We start from the raw sequence: 12072 nt of genomic DNA on the forward strand, positions 1-12072 counted from the left end.
ACCCTAAAGTTGCACGAATATCCCCTTTGTGTTTCAAGTTGGGTGGTACAATCAAAAGTTGAATTCTAAGTGTTGATTTCATTACTTTGCTTACTATCACTTTCAAGAACCTTTGTTTATCCTTAACCTTTCTTTGTTAGCCAATACCTTAGCCCCATTACAACCCTTAGACTTTTATCTTGATTGTTATGTGATTCAATATGTGGAGTTTGAAATTGGTACGAGCATATAGAATCCCTGGTTCTCATTTCTAAGTAGTGGCATTCCATTCATATGATCATATACATGTTTGTATTAATAATTCCAGAAAGTGCCTTCTTTGTTATAACATATGTGAGTGCTAGTCTACATGTTTACATCAATCTTCTCACATATACTTAGTATGGGAAGTGTAGTCAGAAAATCTGTGTGAAAATAGAGAGTATATCTGGTGAGGAATTGAGTGAATTCTCTAAGGCATGTTACTACTTTCAAATATTGTTTTAATTGATTAAATGCGAGCTAGTGAGTGGTGACTGCGGTTAAGTGTATACTCAAGAGTAAGGATGGCTAAAATCTATGTGAGTAGTAATTTTTAAAATGCCATGTTCCATTGGAAATCCCTGAGGCAATTGTTGGAAGGTTTAGGTTTTGTTTTGTTTCTTTGTTTTGCTCAGGGACTAGCAAAAGCTAAGTATGGGAGAATTTGATACGAGCATATTTATGCGACTTTGTTAGCTTGTTTCTTTGCATTTAGTGGGTTAGTTTCTATTTATTATAGTGATTTAAGCTAGTTTTGTGTGTTTGTAGGTCTAATTGGCAAAGATGACAATAAAGGCTAAATGGAGCAATTTGGAGCAATTTTGGACTTGGATTGGATAGCATGTGTCTGGAGCATAATGGATGGGTGTTTTTGGTAACAAATGATACTAAAAATGTACTACAAATCTGGAAGAATTAAATTAAGGCTTGGAAGACAAGGAATCAGTTGAAAACAAGGAGATCTTATCCAACCTTATCCTATCTTATCCAGTCTTATCTTATCTTATCCCATATTATCCAAACATTGTCCTATTTAATCCAACATTATCTAAACTCATCTCTAGCTGCAAAAGGAGTCCTTATCCTATTCAAAATCCTTCCCATCTGAATTTAGGAGTCATTATCATGTTTTAACAATGCATATCTAATTCTAGAAGTCCTGAAATCATGCAAACAATTTAATTCCTTTTCTCCTAGAATTGTGCCGTGCCCTATCCTTGTCCTGCAAGGATTGAGTCTGCATATATATAAATTACATTGTGCCTCAGCTTTGAGGGTGATTTTTCAGAGCGAGAGTTTTAGAGAGAAAATACATCAGTGTGCATAGGTTTCTGAGAATTTTAGAGACTTGTGCCGTGCTTGCAAGGAAGGAAGGAGAGAAGGAGTTTTGAGTCGTGCTGCATCCAAGGATTGTGCAATCTGCCATTGGATTGTTGGAGCGTCTTGGGTTCTTTCTTAGTTTTAGTTTTCATGTTTATTTTAGATTGCTTTTCAACTATGATAAACATGTGTAACTAAATTTCTTTTTAGGTAGAGGTGAATTCGAAGCCATGGACATATGTTTTATATGAATTGATTTCCTCCAATTATTGTTTCATAAAGCATGAATGTGATTTTACTATGAAACCACCATCGCTGCAACAATAGGAAGCCTAAAGGAAACGTACGAATTGCTAAGCCAACATATGCTAGGGAACCTATAGAGCAAGAGCCACGCATTCCTGTCTCCTTGCATGAGTACTTCCCGAAGAACTTATTCCAACGGTGCCCTGCCGTTGCCTATCACATGGTTGAAATAGAGATGGAATAGCCCTCAAAAGGAAAAGCTATCGTCGCCGAGGAAGAGAAGACCATCATGCCCAAAGAAGGCATGCTGACACACTTGATAGGAGCATATTTAGGCGACTTACTTAGCTTGTTTTCGTGCATTTATATTGTTAATTCCTAGTTGTTTTAGTAGTTTAAGCCATTTTCGTGTGTTTTTAGGTTCATATGGCTAAGGAAGCAAAAAGATGCATTTTGGAGCATTTTGGAGCAAAATTGGACTTAGAATGGATAGCTGATGTTTGGAGCCAAAGTGTTGGACGAAATTGAAGGCCTTGTATGCACTTTAGGACATAAAACAAAGGGCCTAGCCCATTCTCTTCCCAAAACCATCCTAACCCATGCATAACCTACCAATTTCAGCCACATGCATCACAAATACACAACCTTGCCGTGCACATCATCCCATTTTCAGCCATCCCACTTCATCATTGCAGCCACCATTCACCCTAGTTGTCACTCACATGCTTTCCCATTCTATAATTCACCCACATGCACTCTTAATCATTCAACCATTTTCTCACATGCACCCAAACAACCAATGCCGTGCACTCCCATCCCATTTTCAGCATTCCCCTTTGCATTTTTAGCTTTCCACCAACCAACCGAGTTGTCATTCCACATGCGTTCCCTCTTTAATCATTCCCTCCTAGCTGCCATTCACATGCTCTCCCATCCATTCTCTCCCTATAAAACCATGCAATTCATTCATACACAAAAATTCCAATTCACCACAAAACAATCACACAACACACCATCACAAACACAACCTTTGTGCCGTGCATCCCCTTCCATTTTCTGCAGTTTTTCTCCTCCATTGCAGCCACTCCAACCACTCCCCATCCCTCCAAAACACTTCACACCACCCCAAAACCTATCCTTAGACCTTGTGCCGCAACAAAGAGGAAGAGAAGAGGGCCTAAACGTTCATACAATTCAAGTTTGAGTTGTTGGAATGTTTAGGTGTTTCTTTGATTTCAATGTTTAATTTCAATTCTCTTTGTCTTGTACGTATGAGGAACTAAACCCCCTTTAGCTAGGGGGTGATTCGAAACCATGTTTATGCTTGCAATATGAATTGATTACCTTTGGTTGGAATTTCATAAGTTGTGGATTCAATTTGTTTAACCGTTTGATTGATAACTTATTTATGTACGTTTATTGAGAGTGCACGCTTAATTTTCATGCATGAATATGACGCTAGAATATAAGTGAGTTTCACCTAATAGTTATGAACTTATATTCACAAGTAGTGGAGGTTGCTTATAAACAATCGCGTTAAATGAATTCTTGGCACTAGTTTCATGCTCATCATAGTAACGAAGGCCTCGTCAACACTTATAAGTTTCGTGATGCTTAATGATCTTTGATTGTATCTTTATTGTGCTTTTCACGTAAAGGACTTTTGGAGAATGTTGTGAATTGCGTTGCGCAAACCCATCCAATTCATTAACTTAAGGAGAACTTGATGGTTAATTTAAGCGGACCTAATTAACCCGGGGTGTTGAGTTTCATAATTTATCGAAAGACCAACTGAAAATCATCTTGTATGCAAGTGTAACATGTGTGGAGAAGAACCTTCTAGCTAGCATTCCATCCATATTTTCATCACATTCATATTTACATTTTGCCCTTAGTTACAATTTGTGCATTTTAGTTAATTTCATCAAACACTCAATCCCCCCATATTTTGTTGAGTCTTAGTCATTCGTATTTGTTTTATTTTGTGTTTTTGAGTCAATTCAAAGTAGATTAGCACCCCTAGTTAATCCCCGGTTAGAACGATCCCTACTTACATCATTACTACAATTGTCACAAATAGGGTTTAATTTGTGTGTCACATAAGTTTCGCATCAAATTTTGGCGCCGTTGCCGGGGATTAGCAAAGTTGCTAATCCCTTGTCTTGAGTCTTGTTTAAATTATTTAGTTTTTGTCTTGTTTTAATTTTTGCACCGTGTGTATGTGTTTTGTTTTTGTGCCGTGTGTGGCAACTTGTTTTCTTACTTGTGCCGAGTCTATTAAGTTGGTTACTTATCGTGTTTACTCTTGTGTGTAGGTACTAGTTTATGACCCGTAGCTCACAACCTGTTCGTGAGCATATCTCCGACTTTGACGGTGATTTCGAGAGGACTTTGAGAAGGAACAAGAAATTGCAAGAGTCTAATCCTCCTAGTCCTGAACCTGAAGTAGAATAGGAAGCCACAGATTGGGTTAAAGAGGAAGTACCAATCATGGCAGTGGACAATCGAACCATCAAAGAGCTTTCTGCCTCGGGTTTGGCCAATGCAGCCCCTCTTTGCATCCAATACCCCAATGCAGCCTCTGAGAAGACCGATGAGTTTGAGTTGAAGTCCAGTTTGCTACATCATATACCCAAGTTCCATGGGTTATCAATGGAGGACCCCAATAAGCATTTAAAGGAGTTCGAAGTCGTATGCTCAAGTATGACACCGGTGAACGTGGATAGCAACATATTGAAGATGAAGGCTTTTCCTTTTTCTTTATTGGAGAAGGCCAAGGATTGGTTGTATGAGTTGGCTCCCGGAACTGTCACATCATGGGAGAGTATGAAGCGGGCCTTCTTGGAGAAGTTCTTTCCGACATCACGAGTCATTCTTCTTCGCAAGAAGATTAGTGGAATTCAGCAAAGCCAAGGTGAATCTTTTCCAACTTATTATGAACGTTTTAAAACTCTTGTTGCTTCATGTCCACAACACCAAATGAAGGAGTTGCTACTTCTTCAATATTTTTACGAAGGTCTTCTACCACTTGAACGGCAAATGTTGGATGCATCCGCGGGAGGAGCTCTAGTAGACAAGACACCTAGGGATGCCAAAACTCTCATTGCTAATCGAGCACTCAATGCACAACAATATGAAGGTGTTGGGCAGAGAGACACCCCACGGCCACATCATGTAAATGAGGTAAGTTCTATTTCTGAGTTACAATCCCAAATGGCTAACCTTACATCTATGTTGTCGCAGTTTGTGGAGGGCCCCAAAGCGCAAGGAGCTACAATTTGTGGTATATGCTCCATTCAAGGACACCAATCTGATCAATGCCCTCAATTAATTGAGAACGGAGGGTGGGAATCTGCCAATGCCATGGGCTATGGGAATCAAAACCAACCAAGGAACGATCCATATTCTAACACATATAATCCAGGTTGGAGAGACCACCCAAATTTCAGATGGAGAGATGCACAACAACCTGCCCAACAAAGTGGATTCCGACAACCCCCGGGTTTCTTTCCAAGGTTAATGGCACCACAACCACCTCCTCAAGCACAATCATCCCAAACCAACTCAGGTACGTCTATGAATGATGATAAAACATATCAATTATTAACCACAATGGCACAGGGAATGCAGAACCAAGCAAAGAAGGTTAATGAGCTAAAGAAGCAAATGGGACAAATGGCCGAATTTTTGGGACAATTTCGTGAAAATGGTAAGTTACCAAGCACTACGGTGGTCAATCCAAAGGGTGGTTTCGAATCTGCAAAAGCTATCACCCTAAGAAGTGGAAAAGAAGTGGGAAGCAAAGCACATGAATCTGCCCAAAACAAGGAAGATGAGCAATCCTACCCCACGGCAAGTGTAGCACCACCCAAGCCGCAACCATCTAAGCCTTCCCATCCGTCCATCTCAGGTAATGTTGTCCCAAATGTTGTGATTTCGAACACTAATCTGCCCAATGTTCCTTTCCCTCGCAGATTTGCACAATCGAAGAAGGAAGAAAGCGAAAAGGACATTTTGGATACCTTTCGAAAAGTCCAAGTAAACATTCCTTTACTTGATGCCATTAAGCAAGTGCCCAGGTATGCAAAGTTTTTAAAAGAGTTATGCACAACTAGGAAAAGAATTTCAAACAAAGAAGTTGTGAAAGTAAGTGAAAATGTATCCGCAGTTTTGCAACGAAAGTTACCTCCAAAATGTAAGGATCCAGGGAGCTTTACTATTCCATGCACAATTGGAAACACTAGATTTGAACAATGCATGTTAGATTTAGGTGCTTCTATTAATGTCATGCCATATTCCATTTATGCATCTATGAACCTTGGTGAGTTAAAACAAGATGGCGTTATAATTCAATTGGCCGATCGTTCTAACGCTTATCCCAAGGGAGTCCTTGAGGATGTTTTAGTACAGGTCAATCATCTTATCTTTCCAGCAGATTTTTATGTCTTAGAAATGGAGGATTCGAGCCATGCTCCATCATTGCCAATCTTGCTAGGCCGTCCATTCATGAAAACAGCGAGAACAAAGATAGATGTGTATACGGGAACATTAACCATGGAGTTTAATGGGGACATTATTAATTTTAATCTTTCTGAAACCATTAAATATCCAATTGAGGACCATTCTTGTTTTGCTATTGACATTATGGATTCGTTGGCACAGATGCATTTGGATCAAATGAACAAAGATGCACTCGATGTTGGAAGTATGCCCACAAAGCCACTCATTTGATGTAATAGCTTTTTGGAATACTTAATGTATTAAACTTTTATATGTTTAATGGAGGGCAAAGCTTATTGTTAATCACTATTTATTGTATCTTGTGTTTAAGCAATAAGGGAATCCAAGGAATGTATTTGATCTAAGAGATAAGTGATCTAAGTAAGTTAGATTTTCGAGACCTTTCTCTTATGTTCATTCCTAAAACGTTCCTAGCCATAGGGTTGCCAATTGGGCATTGACAATCCGCTAAGGTTAGTATGTGTTATGTCGACTCAAGTATGGATATGACAAGTCTCAAGTCATTTAGTGTTGGACACTAAGACAAACACATAGGTGCTCGAAAGAGTAATCGAGTACACTGAACTATGATCAAAAGAGAGTTCAAACATACATGTCATGTAAGAACTCGATGGTTACAATATGCAAAGTAGTCATTTGACCTGAGGCATCATAGATGTGTAATGGTTAGGTCCTTGATCTTTGATCGTGTCAAATGACATTCCTTTGGAGTGTCCACGGCATGGTTGGGGTCAAGCTATCTAGTCATGTAGGCATATGAATGCACAACAAGGGATCTCTAACCTTCCATGGTGGAAGGAGAATACTCTAAGATATGATTCGAGAGTCTTTGGCCAAAGCATATGAATATGACTTAGGAAGTTTATTCCAAATCTTATTCAAGCGAATCATATAGGGAAGTATCACATTGGATAGTAGACATGAAACAAACTATCACTTCAACAATGTGATTAAGAGTATTGTATTAGAGAAGGACCGTATTGCATTGTAGTTGTAACTGGATAGCTTTTTCCAACCACTTCTACTTAGCTTGGGTAACCATGACATGCTGCTAGGTGTCACTCATGGTTTGTGGAAGCCCTAAAGATTAGCAAACACTAATCTTAAGGGAAAATTGAAATATGGTTTCAATTCACAATCGATAGTTAAGAGTAACATCGCCCACTGCCTCGCTAATTGGAACGTAATGGATCGTACACCGAGTAAGGATGAAAGTGAAGTAATTAAATGAAATGGATAAGCAATTAAATGGTTAATTGAAGTATGGTCAAAGTTAATTAATTATACGAAACGTTCGTATTGGACTTCTAAGTTGGTTTTGGGTTTAGGGGCCCAAAAGTGTTTTGGTCCACAAGGCCCATTATGTTTAAGTTGTATGACAACTAAAACAAAATAGGCAATTAGCCCAAACACTTAGAGAGGCCGGCCATGAATAGTGAGGGATACCAAACTTGTGTTAATTACAAGTTTGCCACTCACAAGAAATGAAGTATAAATTCAAAATTATAACTTTATTTCATTAAGGGTTTTTCTTGATGAAATTGGGTGAAATTATTCTCTCTATTTCAACAAGGGAGGCCGGCCACTTAGGGAGGGATATCTAGCAATTTCCTCTCCCCTAAGTCATCCATTTTTATCTTCACAATTAATCTTTGGTGTAGAGACTTGGAGACATCAAGCTTTTGGTGTTTTGGAGAACATATCCTCAAATCCTCAAAGAAGCAAAGGAGGTGACTTGAAGGCCCTCCACTTGGGTGAATCCCTTGTGTAATCAAGGATGAGCTACAAGGGTAATGATTCTCTAAATCCTTTCTTCTCTTTAATGTTGTTAAAGAGTTATGTTTCACCATATACTAGGCTTTGAAAGTCATGGGTTTTATGAATTGTTTTTGGATGCATGCCTACTTTAATTTGTTAATAGTTTGCCTATGTATTCAAATGTTCTTTACATGTTCTTAGCTCGGACATAAATTTTCCTTCACTCAAGGTAGCCTTAGTGCACGGCATAGGAGCAACAAATGAAGGTGGGGGCATTCTTGCAACCCACGGCATGCAATCTGACCATATTGCCGTACCCCCTTGTAGTGAAGTGCTTCAAATGGTCGCGGCCCTTGAGTCATTGCCCTCACACTCTGGTAAGTCTCCACTCTCAATTTTAGATTCGGTTTTGACTAACAAGTTACTTCCATCAATTGTGCAGCCACCTACACTTGAGTTAAAGCCATTACCTAGTCACTTGAAGTATGTTTTCTTGGGAGAAGATCAGACACTACCTGTCATCATTACTAGCTCACTCACGGCCCAAGAAGAAGACAAGTTGATAAGGGTGTTAAAGGAGCACAAATCTGCCATTGGATGGACCTTGGCGGATATCAAAGGCATTAGTCCCACCACATGCATGCATCGCATCCTTTTGGAGGAGGGAGCCAAGCCATCTCGTGAAGCTCAACGTCGCCTTAATCCACCCATGTTGGAAGTAGTAAAAAAGGAAATTATAAAATTGCTTGATTGTGGTGTTATATATCCTATTTCTGATAGTCGTTGGGTGTCACCCGTGCAGGTTGTTCCAAAGAAGTCCGGAGTCACGGTGGTGAAGAATGAAGAACAAGAGCTTGTACCCACTCGTGTTGTGATAGGTTGGCGTGTTTGTATTGATTACAGGAAGTTAAATGCTATGACAAGGAAGTATCATTTTCCATTGCCATTCCTGGACCAAATGCTAGAAAGGTTAGCCGGTTATAAATTTTATTGCTTTCTTGATGGATATTCCGGATATAACCAAATTGTGATAGCTCCAGAGGACTAGGAAAAGATAACTTTCACGTGCCCCTTTGGCACCTTTGCATACAGGCGTATGCCATTTGGGTTGTGCAATGCCCCTGCGACATTTCAACGATGCATGGTGAGTATATTTTCTGATTATGTGGAGAAGATTATTGAGATATTCATGGATGATTTTAGCGTGTTTGGTAATTCATTCGATCATTGCTTGAATAATCTGACCTTAATTTTGAAACGTTGTGTTGAAACGAATCTTGTGCTTAATTGGGAAAAATGTCACTTCATGGTTAAGAAAGGTATTGTTCTAGGACATATTATTTCTGAAAAAGGCATTGAAGTGGATAAATCTAAGGTGGACCTTGTTTGTCACTTACCCTTTCCAACTTCGGTTAGAGAGGTTCGTTCGTTTCTTGGTCACGCAGGTTTTTATAGGCGTTTCATAAAGGATTTCTCCAAGATTGCGCAACCACTATGCCGATTGCTTAAAAAAGAGGTGGCTTTCGAGTTTGATGATGCATGCTCCACGACAGTCAAGCACTTAAAAGAGGCTCTCACTTCCAGATTGGAGCCTTCCATTCGAGTTGATGTGCGATGCTTCGGACTATGCGATTGGTGCTGTTTTGGGGCAGCGAAAGAACAAACAACCTCATGTTATTTATTATGCATCTAGGACACTAAATGATGCTCAATTGAATTACTCAACCACTGAAAAAGAATTACTTGCTGTGGTATTTGCATTAGATAAGTTCCGATCCTACTTACTTGGTACTAAAGTTATTATTTTTACGGATCATGCAGCTCTCAAGTATTTGCTCACGAAGAAGGAGGCCAAGCCTAGACTAATTCGTTGGTTATTGCTTCTACAAGAGTTTGACATTGAGATTCGGGATAAGAAGGGCGTGGAGAACGTGGTGGCTGACCACCTAAGTCGAATGGTACATGAGGAAGCATTGCCAATTTCTGAAACCTTCCCCAATGAGCAATTAATGTCTATCAAGGTAAGTGAGCCTTGGTATGCAGATTTGGTGAACTTTTTAGTGTCTAAACATACCCCTAGCACACTTAATAGGAATCAACGTGATAAGCTTAAAAAGGATGCTAGGTTTTATGTTTGGGATGACCCATACCTTTGGAAATTTTGTCCCGATCAGATTGTAAGACGTGTGAATGAATCTGAGTTTCAATCTATTTTAACATTCTGTCATTCATATGCATGTAGGGGACATTTTGGCACCCAACGCACTGCCCTTAAAGTCTTAGAATGTGGGTTTTATTGGCCAAGCATTTTTAGGGATGCTAGGACATTTTGTCTTACATGTGATCGTTGTCAACGAATGGGTAATATAAGTTTTAAGGATCAAATGCCACAAAACCCTATACTTTCTGTTGAAATATTTGATGTGTGGGGCATTGATTTTATGGGTCATTTTCCTTCCTCACATGGTTTTCTCTATATCTTGTTGGCGGTGGATTATGTTTCCAAATGGGTGGAAGCAAAAGCCACCCGTACTAACGATTCCAAAGTGGTTGCAAATTTTGTGAAATCTAACATTTTTGCTAGGTTTGGAATGCCTCGAGTCCTTATAAGTGATGGAGGTTCACATTTTTGTAATCGCACAATCGAAGCACTGCTCAAGAAGTACAAAGTTACGCATAGGGTTTCGACACCCTATCATCCTCAAACAAGCGGGCAAGCCGAGGTGTCGAATCGCGAGATAAAACAGATTCTTGAGAAGACGGTTGGCCCATCAAGAAAAGATTGGAGCTTGAGGTTAGAGGATGCATTGTGGGCTTATAGGACCGCCTACAAAACACCCATAGGAATGTCCCCCTTTCGGCTTGTTTATGGCAAATCATGTCACTTACTTGTGGAGTTGGAGCACAAGGCTCATTGGGCCGTGAGGAAGTTCAACATGGATGTAGATGAGGCGGGAATTCATCGTAAGCTTCAATTGAATGAACTTGAGGAGATACGGAATGAAGCTTACGAGAATGCCCGAATTTACAAGGAAAAGACAAAGGCCTTTCATGACAAGATGATTCGCACCAAGTCCTTCTCTGTTGGACAGAAAGTGTTGTTATTTAATTCTCGTCTTCGTCTATTTCCGAGTAAGTTACGTTCACGTTGGATTGGACCCTTTGTTATTACTAATGTTTTTCCTCATGGTGCAGTCCAAGTTCGTAGTTTCAAAACAGGTCAAGAGTTCAAGGTGAATGGGCATCGATTGAAGCCTTACTACGAGAGCTTTGTAGAACATGATGTGGAGGAGACCGCCCACTATGCCGTGGGTTCCCATGAAGGATGATCAATGTGGCATCGTCCGGCTACAAGACGTAAAAGAAAGCGCTTCGTGGGAGGCAACCCATGCAATCACCAAGGAGAAGAAGTAATCTACACTCCATACCCAGATTTGCGTCCCTAACCTCTTCTCTTTGTTATTTACATTCTGCCATGTTTAGTGTGTTTAGTTGCTGTTTATGTGTTTATTTTTGTCAGGTGTGATTTTAAGCTTAAAACATTGAGGACAATGTTTGATTCAAGTGTGGGGGGGTAACTAATGTTGTTGATGCAAATTCGTGAGATTTTATCACCCATAACTTCCAATGTTGTTCCTTGCTGTTTTTAAGTGTTTTTAAGCCATTTCAGAATGTTTGAGAGTGTGTTGACTTATAAACTCCGAAAATCACATAAAAATTTGAAAAACATGTTTTGAAAAGCCTAAAAAGAGTGTTTTGAGTCATTTTTGTGTGTTTGTGTCTTAGGGTACCTTCCAACACAATGATGAGGATTTGGTTTGTAATTGCATGACTGTTAAAGAGAGTTATAAACATGGATGAAAGTTTGATTTACTCTTGGTATATGCTTGGTTATGGTTATAATGTATGACTTCACATGCAATCATAAAAGAAAAATTCGTTTTTGTAACATGCTTGAAGGAAGGAACTCATACAAACGCTACAACCTTGTGAGACTTGAGCCTAAACGTTATTTGGAGAGTTAAAATCTGTGCATTATTGTTTTCTAAAGTCGTTGCATGATCTCATTATTCTTTGCTTGGTTACTACTTAGAAGGCGTTTCATCACTTAGTTCCAAATGCTAGAACTCATGCCCATTTCATTCAAAGCATGTTATTGATTTGCATAACACATATTCAAGATGAAGTTGTGTAGTGACCACCATC

The 12072-nt window shown here is 39.5% G+C and overlaps 1 protein-coding gene across 1 annotated transcript in view; it reads left to right on the top strand.

The window, feature by feature from the left end:
- The first annotated feature begins 3773 nt into the window (after positions 1 to 3773).
- LOC148696363 (uncharacterized) overlaps positions 3774 to 12072 on the top strand; it is a 39139-nt gene continuing 30840 nt past the window's right edge. Inside the window, exon 1 of the mRNA XM_088695197.1 lies at positions 3774 to 4083. Coding sequence (XP_088551323.1) covers position 4083 — 1 coding nt within the window. The 5' untranslated portion in view covers positions 3774 to 4082. The remainder of the gene's footprint in view (positions 4084 to 12072) is intronic.

Source organism: Pyrus communis, chromosome 6 (assembly GCF_041283825.1).
Source record: "Pyrus communis isolate YQ-2024b chromosome 6, ASM4128382v1, whole genome shotgun sequence".
NCBI classification, from domain to species: Eukaryota; Viridiplantae; Streptophyta; class Magnoliopsida; order Rosales; family Rosaceae; genus Pyrus; species Pyrus communis.